The 16,115-nt window shown below is 37.9% G+C and overlaps 2 protein-coding genes across 8 annotated transcripts in view; both read left to right on the top strand.

Moving 5' to 3' along the window:
* The window catches only part of NUCB2 (nucleobindin 2), a 31,960-nt gene extending 25,882 nt beyond the window's left edge, over window positions 1–6,078 (top strand). For all 7 annotated transcript variants that reach the window (XM_010977212.3, XM_064492539.1, XM_031459942.2 and 4 more), the window contains 8 exons: window positions 498–683; window positions 889–979; window positions 1,580–1,638; window positions 1,728–1,820; window positions 2,903–2,992; window positions 4,861–5,031; window positions 5,317–5,395; window positions 5,966–6,078. In XM_010977212.3, coding sequence (XP_010975514.1) covers window positions 498–683; window positions 889–979; window positions 1,580–1,638; window positions 1,728–1,820; window positions 2,903–2,992; window positions 4,861–5,031; window positions 5,317–5,395; window positions 5,966–5,973 — 777 coding nt within the window. In that variant the 3' untranslated portion in view covers window positions 5,974–6,078. The remainder of the gene's footprint in view (window positions 1–497; window positions 684–888; window positions 980–1,579; window positions 1,639–1,727; window positions 1,821–2,902; window positions 2,993–4,860; window positions 5,032–5,316; window positions 5,396–5,965) is intronic.
* Window positions 6,079–6,252: 174 nt separating this feature from the next.
* NCR3LG1 (natural killer cell cytotoxicity receptor 3 ligand 1) lies at window positions 6,253–15,266 on the top strand. Its single transcript, XM_031459944.2, has 5 exons — window positions 6,253–8,730; window positions 10,463–10,687; window positions 11,489–11,809; window positions 13,341–13,437; window positions 14,262–15,266. The coding sequence occupies exons 2-5, from the start codon at window positions 10,666–10,668 to the stop codon at window positions 14,293–14,295; spliced, it is 474 nt and encodes a 157-aa protein (XP_031315804.1). The 5' UTR covers window positions 6,253–8,730; window positions 10,463–10,665; the 3' UTR covers window positions 14,296–15,266.
* The last annotated feature ends 849 nt before the right edge of the window (window positions 15,267–16,115 follow it).

The following is a 16,115-nucleotide window of genomic DNA, read 5'->3' as shown; positions in this document are numbered from 1 at the left end:
GTGTTACATAATATGGCATATATACCATATGTCCTTTCTGAAATCTAGAAAGTTCTGAAACACATTACTAAATTTCTTAGGAATTTTAGATAATAATTTGTAGACTCTCATGTTGTACTGTAGGAAGTTAGCAAACTAGGATGTTCTAGCGTGGGTGTTATTAGATTTAGTTAATTGGTTAGAAACCATTCTAGTTTTCCACCCTGTACAGATTTGATACAATCCCTTCCTTTTTCTTCTTTTTAAAATAAATTTATATGTTATTTGCTTATGAGGAACTTCCTAAAGTTGAAGCTAGCCTTGAACCTTTAGTTTCTTTGGTTGCCTACATCACTAGTAATGATCATGACTAAAGTGAAAGGGTAGAATTTAACACAGGAGACAAGGATTTTTCGGCCCCCTCATACAACCTTCTGTTAGAGAGTATGCAATATGCAAGAAAGCCTTTATTTATATTTTTCAAGCACATCTTATTTACTTTAAATATTGCATTATAGGCTACAAGTGATCTGGAACACTATGATAAGGCTCGACATGAAGAATTTAAAAAATATGAAATGATGAAGGAACATGAAAGGAGAGAATATTTAAAAACACTAAATGAAGAAAAGAGAAAAGAAGAAGAATCTAAATTTGAAGAAATGAAGAAAAAGCATGAAAATCATCCCAAAGTTAATCATCCAGTAAGAATTATGACTTAAAAAAACCGTAATTAGATGAAGATACTTCTTTGTACCAGACAATAGAATTTTATCATAGGTTATTAATTATAAGCTTAATATCTTGATTTTTAATTCTATGAAGTTTCTCAATTTTATATTTTATTTTAAGTCAATTTACATAGCTTATAGTCTGTTTTGATTTTTTTTTTTTTTAATTGACTCACAGGGAAGCAAAGATCAACTAAAAGAGGTGTGGGAAGAGGCTGATGGATTGGATCCTAATGACTTTGACCCCAAGACATTTTTCAAATTACATGGTGACAGATTTGATATAAATATTAATATCTATTTCTTCTGTTTGACAAATTATAGATGCTTTACTCTTAATTGATTTCTGCCAAGCTTTGCTAATTGAATCTTATTGATGGTAAATGTTTATAGAGTTTTTCTCTAGGGTAGTATAATAGTTTTTCTTGCTGGTCTACAGTATAAAATATTTTAGGTCAGAAGCAGTGTCTTTATACCTGCTGTTACTTTTAGTCTTTATATGACTTATAACAAATATCTCTGTCAAATGAAGGTATTTCAGTGACTAGCTAGGTTATATCTAACAGACTTTATGGTATAATATTAAAATTTACTTTTAATCTTATGGCATATTGTTTTACTTTATATTTCTTGGGAAAAAATTGGTTAAGATATACATTTTTCTTAAAAACTATTATGAATTATGAATAAGTGAATTGTTATCAGTTGGACTGATTTGAGGCTTCATAAAAAAGAAAGAAGCCTTTTTCTGTAACATGTTGGTGCTTCTTGTAATACTTCTGTAAACCATTTATAATTAGTTACATTTTAATTATCTATTTTCTAAGATATTAAATTCAGTTTTTGCATTTATAACTTTTAAACTTTAGATGTCAATAGTGATGGCTTTCTAGATGAACAAGAATTAGAAGCCCTATTTACTAAAGAGGTAAATGAACTCATTATTCAATGCTTTTCCTCTATTTCCTTTCTATAATCTTCCTTTCCTTTATGTTGGTTTTAAAATTTTCTTTTTAGTTGGAGAAAGTATACGACCCCAAAAATGAAGAGGATGATATGGTAGAAATGGAGGAAGAAAGGCTTAGAATGAGGGAACATGTAATGAATGAGGTATGTTTTTAAAGTTTATCTGTTACTTCTATGGATTATTCAAGTTCTTGCAATAAATCTTCCCATAAAGTAGAAAATAAATATATAGACTAGGTATTTAATTGGGTTTTGCACTTTTGATCTAGAATAGTCAGTAGATTCCCTTAATGTAAATAAAATTATTTGTAACTACTTTAAAATATTTAAAAAGGTTAGGATGCTTTTCCAATGGCATTTCCAATGCTATTCCTCAAAATCATGATTTTAAAAAATGTACGTGAAATAATGCTGTAAAACATTCTTTTAGAAGTAAAAAATAAAGTAGCCATTATTTGATATTTTAAATGCTGTATTAGTTTTTGCTAAGAAATTCAAAACCTCAATACTTTAATGGTTTATAGCAACAAATATTTATTTCTTGTTCACATTATTAAGCTGAAAAATCTGAAATAGATATCATAGGCAAGGTAACTTAAGCCCACTGTTTTGCTTCACTGATTTTCACCTGATATTTGAGCTATTTGTGGTGAATTGGGATTTCTACTGACTGCTGGTATCCCAAGTAACTAATGAATTTATTTGGCCATTATGGAGTTCACTTTTGTAACTGAACTTGAAGAGCCATTGAAGAGGATTTGGAAATGTTGTCAACTGTAGTTTTGATTTATAGTTAGTTGTTTGTTTTTAGGTAAAAATGTTGAGTGCATTTTAACTTAAACTCCTTTCTCTTGGCCAAAACAGCCCTCCTCCTGGAAAGGTTATGTCTCTTGCTCAACCATTTGGCTTCAAGAGGAATTATACATGGTGTGGTGAGGAAGGAAGATAATTCTAGCCTAGCTAGTCAGATCAGAAGACTTAAAGTTGGTGATCTTTGGGAGTATCGGGTATTTTCAAAATTGAATTATATAGAAGAGAAAGATGTTTTCTGATTCTAGAATAATATTGAGAGTTCTGTTTCGGTTTTTTTCCCCTTATTTTCTATGGATGTTAGGCTAGCCCTAATTGCTGTAAGCTTATGTAGTAGCATCTTTTAGAAGAATTTCTAGTGTCTAAATAATGAAAAAGAGTTATTTTATTCAACATACACATTTTTCTTTAATCAGGTTGATACTAACAAAGACCGATTGGTGACTTTAGAAGAGTTTTTGAAAGCTACAGAAAAAAAGGAATTCTTGGAGCCGGATAGCTGGGAGGTAATAAAACCCACTTGAAATTGGTTGTACGGTTCAAGAAATCCTGCATCAGTCTATTCTAACTTTAACCTTTATTCCCCATTATGTTTGCATGTATAGTCTTACCTGCTTGGCTTTTCATATAAAATGTCACCATAAAATAATGAACTTGATTTCTTGGAAAGCTGTGGCAATTGATCTCTATTGGTAATCACATTGCGTATAATTAGGAATCTTTTTAAAACTGTAAAATAATGTTCAGTTTTGAAAATTAGAAATATCATGTATTTAAAGAATGAGTTAGAAGTTACCTGTAACTCTACCAGCCAGAGGTAGACACTTAAATTATGCATTTTGTAACGACAATTTGGGAATTGTATATTTAGTATATGCATATATAGCATATAGTGTATAAATAGTGTACTGTCCCATTTTTAATTTACATATACATGTAAATTTATATCCGTATATTTTTAAACGGCTTCATACTATATAAATGATTTTTTGTTTGTGAAATTCTGTTTTTTTAATTCAACAATATTTCATGAACATTTTCCAATACCATTTCTCAAAATCACAATTTAAAAAATAACCACTTACCATGTACTTGTGTGGTTATCATGTATTTGTATAGCCATTCTTCCAGATTTAGACATTATGAGTCAACCTCAATTTTTTTTTTTTTACTCTGATAAATAACACTATGATGACTACCCATTTGTTCATGCACTTTTGGGCATCTGTGATGATTTCCCTGGGATTAATTCCTAGGAATAAAACTATTTTCAAGGTTTCTGAACATTTTTTAGTCTCTAAATATATCTGTCAGATTGCTCCAGAAAGGTGTTCCAATTTATACCATCACTTGCTATATATAAATGAGTGCATACACATCCTGTAATGAATGCTTGAGAGGTACCACCCCAAATAGATTGAAGAAGAAACATTTTCTTTTTCTATATAAAATATAAAATAAATATAAAATAAAAAGATTACTATTTTAATTAGCTTTTTAATTGTCCAGAAAACAGTTTGAGATAGGATGTTCAACTGTCATAGTTTACCTAGGACTGAGGAGTTTCCCAGGATGTAGAACTTTTCAGTGCTAAAACTGGGTCAGTCCTGGACAAATTGGGACAGTTGGTCATTTTAGTTTGAGGTTAAATAAGTCAGCTTTTTTGTTGTCAGTTTTTGTCTAACATTTAATATATTTCTGGACATTGGTGAAGAAGAATGCTATGATTCTTTGAACATGAATTCTCTTTAGTGCTTCTGGTGAACGGGATCAATAGATAATTATATACCTTTTTCACTTTGACGTAATTTCAGATTTACACACACAAAAACTTGCAAGAATAAACAAGGAATTCCTGAATACCTTTGACCCAGATTCCCATTTTACTACATTTGCTTTCTCCTGCTCCTTTTCTCTCTTTCTCCATTTTTCATCTCTTTCTGTGTGTGTATCTGTGTATAATATATATCGTTATTTTTGAGTGTAAGTTGCAGATGCTGCTGCTTTAACCTTAAATACTTGAGTGTGTATTTTTTGCAAACAAGGATTTATCATACATAATCACAGTAAAATAGTCAGTGCTACACACACAATACTATTCTCTAATCTGTAGACTTTGTTGAGATTTTTGTCAATGTTCCCAGTATTGTCCTTTATAGCAAAAGAAATTCCAAGATCTTGCATTGGAGTTAGTTGTAATGTCTTTCTAACCTCCTTTAACCTGAAACAGTTCCTGAGTCTTTGTATCTCATAGCACTGATATTTCTAAAAACTACAGATACTTTTGTACTTTGCTAATCATAGAATTTTAAGGCTGAATCAGACCTTCTTGTTTTATGTCTAAGGTTATTCTTTTCTCATTTTTTTCTTTTAGACATTGGATCAGCAACAGTTCTTCACAGAAGAAGAACTGAAAGAATATGAAAATCTTATCTCCGTGCAAGAAATTGAACTTAAGAAAAAGGCAGATGAGCTTCAGAAACAGAAAGAAGAGCTGCAACGTCAGCATGAACAACTTGAGGCTCAGAAGCTGGAATATCATCAGGTGGTATTTTGTAAAAGGCTTGTGGCATTAAAAAGGATTTTAGGGGCTTTGCTGAAAGCCCTGTGTTTTTGTAGTATAATATTTCAATGTACTAGTCTCTATAGAATTTTAAATTTTAGTATTTTTTTAAACTGCATTGTTGAATATTACTCTAAATTTTAGAATTTGAATATCCCATTTTGGAAAACAATTTTCAGTCAATTTGTTATGCTTTGTCAAAGGTCAAACATATCAGAGAAAATCAAATAATTCTTACTTTTGAGACATTCTTTTTCCATTCACTAGGTCGTACAGCAGATGGAACAAAAAAAATTACAAGGAATTTCCCCATCAGTGCCTGGTGGAGAATCAAAGATCCAGTCACGTATGTAATTTTGTTTAATTTCTTTGTTTGTTTAAGGAAATAAAAAATTGAATAAATAGAAATTCACATTTATTAGAAGTATAATTTCAAATCATTAACATCTGTTCTATTTTCTATATACTTGTAGAAACAGAACAACTTGTATTACAGAAAAATGAAAAAGCCACTAAAATTTTTTATGCATCAGCACATTTCAAAAGCTATATAATTTGATAGCCAGATTTATGGTAAAATGATTTGTTTTATTGTTATTATTATTATTTTAAATGGAGGTACTGGGGATTAAACCCAGGACCTTGTGCATGCTAAGAATGCACTCTACCACTGAACTATACCCTCCACCCCCAAGTTATTATTAGTTTAAAAATGATTTATTTTAATATTATTAGTAATTCTTCCTAATCTATTAATAATATTATTAGAGGACATGCTTTTTAATTGTAATCTATGATTAACTAAGCATATTTAAAAAACAAGAACTCAATATATCTCTCTATATATAAAAGAATATTAGAATAAAGGAAAATATCTTTAAAATGAGAGCATGTTTGCATGTTTTTTTTTGAACAGACATTTAAAGTCCGAAGTCCACCAGAACTTGGAAGAAAGCTCTTAAGTCATCATCTGTGTCATCTTTTTACCTCCCTTCCTTTTTCTCTGCCCAATAAATATTTTAAAGCATATATGGAATAAAGGACGATACTTTTTAAATGAGAACTTTTTTTTTGGACCCAGATAGTTAAAGATTGAAGTCTACCAGAACCAGGAAGGAAACAAACTCAGTATCTGCTCTCATTTTCATACCTCCCTTCTTTTTTCTTTCTTTAGTGATTTAGTTCTCCTTAGTGATTTAAATAAGTGGCCTTATGCCCGTAATTTAATCAAACTGTCAGTAACTATTTAAGTGAGAAGCTCCATCCATTGCTTTTAGAATAAATTGCTCTCACCTACTCATAAAGATACTCTTTTATGGGTGCTTATCATACCCTAGCTCAATAAATGTCTCTTTGATATTGATAATTCTTCTCCTGAGAAGACCATAGTATTCCTTGGTGTTTCTTAGAAACTTTTTTCTACTTTCAGCAACCTTACCTGTGAGAAATTCTTCTACTGAATAGCTTTTGCTGTATCACTTCAGGTCATTTTTCATTCATATTTTTGCTTCAAACTCCATCATTTAAGATCAGGTTTTGCTACATGTAACAGAAAAACCAAAGATAACAGTGGTTTAAACTAAATAGTTTTTGCCTTTTACATAAAAGAAACCTGGAAATAGGTGATGTCTAGGTGCCTGACTTTCTGCTCTGCTCTCCTCAAGTGCATGGTTTTCATCCTCAAGTTTTACTTCATTCTCAGTGTCCAAGATGACTTTTGCAGGCAGTGGGGAAAGGCAACAAAAGCAACTTCCTCCAGCTGATGCAGCTTTCCCAGAGAACCACACAGCATTTGAATTTGCATCTCATTGGCCAGGATGGTGGCATATGGCCATCCAGCTGCTAGGGAAGCTGAGAAATCCATGTAGCAATGGCACCAGCTAAAAGTTAGGATTCTTTAACTAAGGAAGAATTTCTTTTAAGAAGGGAAGAAGGAATGTTTGGTAGGCAACTTATAGTTTTAACTTAAACAGCCTTTTGGCTACCTAAATATCTATGTACATTCTTCTGAAACATAGAAAATGCTCATTTCCCCCACCCCAAAAAGGAAACCACCAAAACCCAATCCATTATTGCGTGTAGCTCAAAGCCCATGATATATGAGTATAGTCCCGTCCAACCGGTCAAGATGTGGTTTCTTATGTTCTGGCCATCTAAAAACTAAAGAGCAGCATGTCCGCCCCACGAGCAACGTATGCATAATTTGGTACGGGATAACTGCAATAAAATCAACCTTTTACAAGAGGGAAAAACAGAAAACGTACCAGGCATCTGTCTCTAACAATTTAAAATATACTGCTCGGCAGAAATAGCAAGGTCTCTCTGCTCCGTCCAGAAATACATTCTTTCATTTTTCCATCAGGCCACCCCTGATGCATCTTTCTGGGAGGAACTCCTTTTTCTGATGTCCTCAGGGGCCTTTGGCATTGCCCTCTAGGAAGTTTTTATTGTCCATTAATCTTCAAGGACACAAGTGGGCATTGGAAAGTGTCCCCTTCTTAGTGGCTGAACAGCCTTTGCACTTCACTTCCTGTTGGTGTGGCTCTGGGGCCTTGGGAAATGTAACAGATAGTCACAGGCTGTTTGAGGCCAGGTTTAGGGTTTTTGTTTTTGTTTTGTTCTGCTTTTTGGCAAGACAGTTCCCTGTCTTAGTATGTTTCTGGTCTGTTTTCTTCGATTGTTACCATGAGAAACCACAAAGATCTTGTAAGACATAGTTCTTGACAATGAACCTCATCTTTTACTTGCTGGCCTCTGTGTTCTTTTTCTCCACTTAGGTCTTAAGTGAATGGTGCCTACCTGGGATCGTTTTAAACTATAGGCTTGGATGGGGATGACAATCATCTTAATCTGATTTTTTTTCTTTAGGATGGCTCTCGTTACTTGGCAGAAAATTCTTAAAGGAAGTTTCTTGGAAAGGTTGTGAAAGCTTTGGCACTTTCCTCAGAACCTTTACTTATAACTGTTTCAGTTTAGAGTGAAGTAGTTGACTTCTTCAATTCTTCAGAGCTCCAGATTTGGGACTGTGTGAATTTATTTGGTAGATAGAGAGCAGTTCCCTTAGCAAAGCTGTATTCCTTTCCATCTCTGCAGACCTGTTCACCCTAGCCAGAGTCACATCTCTCTTGCAGGACTTTGCTGAAAGAGGCAAGATACAGCCCACACATGCTAGCATTCTGAAGTTCTACCACCTCTTTCTCTGAAACCTTAACCTCAGTTGGCATGCGGTATCACTGCCCAAAGCCCTACCTCCTCCACCAAGCCAATTCCATTTTTAAGATCATTTTAGTTGCTACACATTACTCCTAGCTACCAAATTTAGTTGCTACAGGTTAAGATTCTTGGTTGTAGGTAATGGAACCTTCTTTAGCTATTAAACAGAATGGGATTGTTAGGGGGAATAGACGGCTCATGGCATCTTTGGGAGGGCTAGAAAAACAGAACTTAGGCTGAACTTCTAGGAACTGCATCACAAGAGTGGGCTGCCAAAGAAGCTGCTGCTTTTGGAACAATCAAGAATCTGCCTGCCAGATCAGGAAGCTACACCCTGGATTAGGAAACCACTGAACAGTTGCCAGCTCCAGAACCACACCACTTCGGCCGTTCTTTGGGTCAGCAAAAATGGATACTTCATGTCCTGCTTCTCTCCCCATGTTACTTGGTTCTGAGTACAAGTTTCAAGTGAGTGCATCTGATTATTTGGACCAATCATATCTGGGACCCTAGCTGCAAGGGAGGCTGGGAAATAATACTTAAATTTCCTACCCCTCTATTGCAGGATTGCATGTTTAAAGCTATTGAGTGAACCAATCTACTGTAATACCTCAAAATTTTACATTGTTTCTCTTAACAATAATAATTTTTAAAACTCTTAGTTCTGCTTTTACAAATTTTAAAATAATCATGGCATACTGCTTCAAACACTTCAGATTTTTTTCCTTAAATCATGGATCCCAAAGTTAAATATAGCAAGCTAAAAGAGTTCTGCTTATATACAGTTTAAAAAACCCACAAAAATCACTCAGCAGAGTATATTTCTATAGAGATGGAGAATTCCTATCTCTTTGTTTAAACTGTAGGAAATATTTTTAAATGGTCTAGAATATCCTTTTGTTGTCTCTATCTGTAACTGGTATTGTGATAAGACAGGGATTTACCTGAGATAAACTTTTTTAGATAGTGGACTGGGGTTAAATCAGAAAGTAATTGGAGACAACAGTATTGTACCACAATTAATGTAATGTGACAGTATCACTGCAACAGCAGTCGTATTACAATATATTAAACGCATCAAAGTAACACATTTTATACCTTAAATTTACACAGTGTTATGTATCAAATATATTCAATTAAAGAAAAAAATAATTGTAGGAGAACTTAGAGAAATTTTAAAATGCTTTTCTGACATGAGTAAATAATGGATATTAATGTAGACATACCTCACAGCTTCCAGCAAATTATTATAATTTATATTATTAAGAAAAAAGAATTGTTACCCTAAGATTATATATGGACATAAGAAATTCCAGTATTTATGAGTGTTGGGCATTTCCAAGTGACCATTGTTTCTTTCCTTTATTTTTTTTTGTAGGGGGAGATCTATTTATTTACTTACTTTTAGGGGAGGTACCAGGGATTGAACCCAGGACCTCGTGCATGCTAAGCATGTGCTCTACCACTTGAGCTATACCCTCCCCCAAAACTGCTTTTTTTTTTTTTTGAAGGGGGAGGTAATTAGGTTTATTAATTTATTTTTAAAGGAGGTACTGGAGATTGAACCCAGGACCTTGTAAATGCTAGGCGTGCACTCTACCACTTGAGGTATATCCTCCCCCTTCATTGTTTCTTCAAGAGTTGCTAATAGTATTCTTTCCAGCTCTGTTAGAAAGTACCAGTCCTGTTGTTGATTTATCCCATTCTTCATATTTCTTTAGATATTAGGTAGTCTTTGGTTTAGCTGACTTAGTGGTATGTATTTGGAATTTGGAGTTTTGTTTCACGTATAAATTTTCATGAAGCATGTATATTTTATAGAATACTTAGGTATATGTAATTAAAATTATATTTTAAAAGACAATGGTCCTCTAGAATATTTCACTCTTACTAAAAGAAACTGCAATTTAGAAGTAGTGGTAAAAAATCCTTTGGGAGATGGCTCTACTTTTTTTTAACCAAGATTTGTTTACAACGGCATTTATTTAATGCTAATATAACAGATTTGTATTACCATAAGCCTAAATTCCAATCTATTTTTCACATGAGGAAAAATATAAAGAAAATGTTAATATTTGTGATGTGACTTTTAAGATAGCCTAACTAATAAAAGAGGGAGTGAGAAATGTATTTTCTTTAGGGAGAAATATTGACAAGTCTAGTTGTAGTTAGTGACCAACACTTAATTTTTGTTTTGTAGCCGTGCAGTAAATCAAGAAGAAATTGAAAAAGAGGCAGAGTTCGATGACAAGCGTCATCATCTTCATGCATGCCCACTGTCCCGCAGTCTGCAAATGGCGTAACTGGCATTTGAGTCCAGGTCTTCCTGTTGGTTTTCTGTAGATTACACTCTTTTTAATGATGTGAGGAAAAAATTCAAATAGGATCAATCAGACTACTAGAATGCAAGATGATGGAGAAAGAGGTATGTGAGTTCGTAACAATAGCAAATGCCACTTGTGTTCTGCACTTTGCAGTTAAATTGATTTTAAAACTGGTCTCCAGGTGGTAAAACTCGATCACTGAGCATTTTAAGTTTTGCTTGGAGAAGTCACAAGCCACTTTTTGATTGGCAAGGGGATGAGAAATTAAGGGCTGCCTCCAGACATTTTGAATGAAGCATCCTGGAAGTATAAATTTAGCTTTTCCTAGGTGAGACAGGAAGACTCGGGGGGCTGGAGTTGGCTCCTCATCCCTATCCCAGGTCAGATAAGACTCTGGCAAAGTCTTTTCCCTTGAGAGCATCCTTTGTTATGGAGAACACACTGGGTGTATTTTTTAATGGTACTTTTTCTCTCCCCTAAGCTCAGAACAGGAGGGGATTTTTCTTGGATGTTCATAGTGAGAGCCTAGTGGGGTTCCGGGAGGTGAAACTCATGGTAGTGTTGTGGCCCGCCCGTAAGACTGAGACTCCACGAGTTTTTTTGCTCTCAATCTAATCCCCACTCATCCTTTAGCAATTTTTAGAGTTACTGTGTAAATGCGTCTGCCAGTGTATGGCTCTAGTACCTTCTGCTTAAGGTTATGTGATCTCGGCTGTGGTTCTCTCAATCGGCCTGTCTCTCTAGTTTTTAGGGTGGCGGTTTGCCTTGTCACCTCAGTTCTCTGAAGGCTCTAAGAAAAGCTGTTGATCTGCAGTTTGTTCAGCTCAGCATTTTTTTCCTGTTATGAGGATAGAATTGACTTCCTGTTATGACTTCTAGACATGATTTCTCTCCCCTGGCAGCTCACCCAGTCAGCAGCTTGTTTCTGGAGAAGGTGAAAGATAATGAAGATAGACATATTTTGTGTAAGTCAACTGGGTTTTATCCAGAGAACATTAACATAATGTGGAAAAGGTGGACCCAAAAGGATCTTCAGTACCAAGAAGTTTCTGAGGGCATCATTACTGGTCCCACCGTCAAGAATGAGGATGGTACATTTAATGTTACCAGCTACTTGAGCCTGAGGCCCGCTCTGGAAGACAGTGTGACCAGCTACCAGTGCGTGGTATGGCATGTATCCTTGCTCACAGGCCAGAGTTTCAACCTCACCCTGCCTCTGACAGGTAAGCATCCTCCTGGGCGTTTCCCCTACTCTTCATCTTGAGGAGGTATAACATAAAACGTGGGTTCCCAGGCAGTTTAGGGGCAGATGGGGACCAATGGGGAAGGAGAGAAAGCTTTGTCTGGTTTAGCTCAGCCCCCAAGTCAGCGGCCAGACAAGGGCACTAAGCCAAGGTAGAGGGTCTAATAGGTAGAGAGTGGCGGCAATAATCCTCAAGGAGAAACAGGCTACTTGTTAGCTCATGGCCACCTAAGTGTTCCGGGTGGTCTACATGGCTTGGAGTGGAAAGTTTGCCAGCTGCGCAGAGAAAGGGGACAAGATCCTGTCCATGTCCCCTGAGGATAAGGGTCTATTGGGGGCCAGGGCCCCAGCCCTGCCAGCAACTCTTCTGATTAGGCTCCAAGTCCACTGCAAACTGTTGGCTGATAGAGGCTGAATCTGTAGTTCTGTGCCCAAGATGAGGAGGCCATCATAGGGTGGTCCTGCAGATATCCAGGGCTTTCCCCAGGCATGCTGGATCCTTAGCTTAGGGTAATACAACTCACTACAGAACCCCTCCTGCTGGTGGGGTGGGGTTCAGGGAGCTTATATCCTGGCTTCCATGGTCATGGCGCTGGTCCTGGGTAGAGATGACTCTGCTTGTCCAATGCATCTTCCTGGAGCTGAGAGAGGTAAGGAAGGCAGAAGCTGACTAGTGGCCCTGTGGCATGTGGTCTGGGTATGCCAGATGGGGCTTGGGATGGTCCTGAAGGGAGAGAAAAATTTTTCTTGGAAGTAAGAGCCAGGGCTTACGTGAGTGGTGTGAGAAGGGATGTGTAGCATGTGCAGGGCATGGGGAATATGAAGATGAAATATACTTTGTGTGTATGGTATAAGGGATTTGTCTGGGTGATATGTATACATCTTATGCTGCTCTACCAAATTGCCACGGACAGGGTGGTTTATACATAGAACTTTATTTCTCACAGTTCTGGAGGCTGGACTTCTGAGATCAGTACAGCAGCATGGTTAGGTGAGAGCCTCTTCCAGGTTTCAGACTTCTCACTGTGACTTCACATGGTGGAAGGAATGAGGGATCTCTTGAAGGCTTCATTTATAAGGCACTAATCTCACTCATGAGGGCTCCACCCTCATGACCTAATCACTCCAAAGCCCCACCTCCTAATACCATCACCTCGGGCATTAGCACTTCAACATATGAATTTTGGCAGGGAGACAGATACTTAACCTATAGCAGTATATAAGTGACATAGGATGGAGCAGTAGCATGGAAGCTTTGAACACATGTGTGGCATGAGTATGTGGCATGTGGTGTTTGATATTGCAGTGTATTTCTGACACATGCTGGCACACTTTGATGTGCGGAGGTGTATGTGATAGGTTGGAGGATATCAAGACGTGTGGCACAAGGTTGGCAGTTCTGACAGGGAAGATGACATGCAACCTCACAGATCCTGGAAGCAGTCATGTGGTGTCTTTGGCCCCTGCCAGTAGGTTTCCTCCTAATGTTCTCCTCTTCTTTCTCTCTGCAGAATCTGAGAAGAAAACTGACTTGAAGATTGTTGGGTTATGCATTGGATTGTTATTTATTGTGCTAATCATATTAATGTTAGTTTTTCTTTGTAAAAGGTAAGGTCTCCAAAACAAAGTTTAGCCTTGTGTTTTGGAGTTGACTCTGGGGGTTCAGGGAGCATGGCTAATGCATGGTGTTGGGGAGTATTCTAAGTATTCTGGTGGTATGTTGCTTTTTCTGACATGTTGGGGAAGAACTTTCTCATCTGGTCTCGGTGTGGTGGCCTGTGACTCTGGGGAGATGCAATGTAAAACCCCTCTGCCTCCTCATAATAAACAAGTCTCACGGGAAATCAAACCAGACCTCATTAGTTCACACCAGGCCTGTGAATCCTGCACGGGCTGCACTGTTGTTCTCACATACAGAAGCCATGGCTCAGAGAGGGCAAGTCCTTCCCCCAGTTGCTCATATTTTGTTAATAGCTCAATGGGATCACTTACCCCCCAGATTTTACTGGTTTAACCAAGAATCTCTAACCCTAGTGAGGGTATTTCCAAACTAAAACATGTTTCCAAACATGTTTATCCCTATGGCCCAAATAGCAAATAAAACAACATAAGCTGTTGTTGAGACCAGTGAAAATGTGTTGGTTAAATTGTTCTAGATAATAAAGTTGCCCCCAGTTATTTATGGGCCTGCCAAGGCAGAAGCTGTGCAGTAGCTAATACATCTCATAAATGCTTTAGGAGAAGTAGAACAATCCATCCATCAAGAAAAAAGGCTGTTTGTCTAAACGTGGCCAACTGATTCATGGGTCTTATTCTTCTAATTGGCCCTACACCGATGAGAAAACTAGATATAAAATGGTTTTCAAATGTTTCGTGTGATATTGGTTAATGTTCTCATATATCTTGCCTTCCTCTGGCTTCTGATATCTAAGGTACCGGACGGACACTCTTTTTGATACTTTTTGAAGAAGAGACAAAAGCCTTCACCACCAGCCTGGATTCTGTGGCGGTTTGCAGTGATGGCTTCAATCCTTCACCCTTCCCTATGTCCATGTCCTTTGTCATGTAATTTTTTGGTGTCCTCCAATCATGGGCTGCCCCTTAAACTTGGGGCAGTGTGACTTGCTCTGGCCAATACAATGAGACAGAAGTGAGTGTGCCATTTCCAAGCCTACACCTTAAGAGGCCTTGTGTATTTCCATTTGCTTTCTTTTGTGCTTCTGATATTTGTGAGAGGAGGACACTTGCCCAAGCTAGCCTGCTGGAGGATGAGAGACACCAGAAGCTGGAGCTAGATGCTCTAGCAGAGGCCAGTCTAGATCAGATGACAGCCACCAGACATAGAAGTAAATCTAGCTAAGATCATCGTCAGCGCCAACAGAACCAACTCTTAAATGCATGAGAAATTAGTTATTCTTTCAAAGCCACTGCTTTATAGGGTGGCTTGTTACACAGTAAAAGCTGACTGATACAGCTCCTCAGGAAGTTGCATTTTGACCCAAAAGCCACAGAGATGTGCTGCTGAGACCTTCTTCAAGAGACAGCCTGCTGTGAAGAGTGTACTCAGCCACCGTGTTCCAGCTGTGGCATCTCAGGGATCTGCTGTAGTTTTCGAGCTTATGCCATGCTCTCCCTGGCTAGCCAATGGCTGAGCATGGCAGGAATCTTCGGAGTTCCCTGTTGTTCCCTTTGGTGGCTGAGACTTTCTTGGAGAAACCCTGTCATCTGAGACTCTTGCTACCCAGTCACCCCTTCTTCCTCCCTTCACAGATACCAGACCTGCGTCAAAGCTTCAGTCAGAACTGTACACATTTACTTCTCTCTGGTTTACCCTGGAGTATCTTCCCTTCCCCAGTTATGATGGCATTATGAGAAAAACTGATCAAATGCAGTAAAGAGTACACAGAGGCAGGGCTACATAATAAACTGTAGTTGCATATGCGCTTTGTTTCACTGCTCCATTCATTGGCATCAGTGCCTGGAAGGACCTAAGGGTGGGCGAAAGATAGAAGTTCACACTCCTATACGCAAGTTGGCCAGTCTAGGTGGCCTGCCTTTCACATCACTCCAGAGTTGGGCCTGCCCCAAATGGAAAAAGAGTACGGTGTAGGTAACGCTTGCTTCTCTTCCCATGAAAATATGCAATGCCCCAAGCAGGTGGACCTGGCAGAGAGGATACCAGTAATCTAGATTCTAGTGCAGCAGACCCACTCTCTGGAACCCAGTTCTGACTTTAATCCCATTGTTCGGCCTTTCCCCAACTCTTTACAAGTTGAAACAGATCTGTTGTTCGTCAGGCCTGCCCCAGTCAGGGGTCAGCAGCATGCATGTCTTCTTCCCCAAAGTCTTGGTACAATAAAGGGTCTGACACTGGACCTGGGGAGACCTCAGAGGTGAGCACAGAAGTATGAGGGGAGCCAGGGCTGCTCTGCTTCTTGCAGCAAGCTCCCCAGGAAAGTTCTCCCTAAGAAAAGATGTTACAGAGGAACTTGAGAGCAGAACAAAGCTGGGAGGATGCTTACCTGAGAAGAGTGAGTTCTGTAGGAGCTGGGTGAGTCTTCCCCGGCAGAGAGGCCAGAGGGTCATCTTTGTGGGCCGCATGTGGGCTACGTGGTGACTGGCTGGAGATGCCAAATCCATGGGCATTACTAGGCCTGAGCAGGTTTCCGGTATGGCTAATGGGCTTGTTTTTCCAGACTGGCAATTCCGTTTCACTACCGGAAGAGGGTGGCTTGGCTTCCCTCCCCTGTTGAGCTCAGGACTGAGGCCCAGGATGAATGTCACAC

Source organism: Camelus dromedarius, chromosome 12 (genome assembly GCF_036321535.1).
Source record: "Camelus dromedarius isolate mCamDro1 chromosome 12, mCamDro1.pat, whole genome shotgun sequence".
In the NCBI taxonomy this organism is placed as follows: Eukaryota; Metazoa; Chordata; class Mammalia; order Artiodactyla; family Camelidae; genus Camelus; species Camelus dromedarius.
This window is presented reverse-complemented; position numbering and strand designations above follow the sequence as displayed.

What these genes read in the sequence shown, in the direction of transcription:
- NCR3LG1 (XM_031459944.2), top strand. Translation starts at nt 10,666, where the DNA reads ATGCAAGATGATGGAGAAAGAG. An exon ending in GCAAGATGATGGAGAAAGAG is followed by an intron (nt 10,688 to 11,488) that starts GTATGTGAGTTC and finishes CTCCCCTGGCAG; the next exon opens with CTCACCCAGTCAGCAGCTTG. An exon ending in TTAGTTTTTCTTTGTAAAAG is followed by an intron (nt 13,438 to 14,261) that starts GTAAGGTCTCCA and finishes CTGATATCTAAG; the next exon opens with GTACCGGACGGACACTCTTT.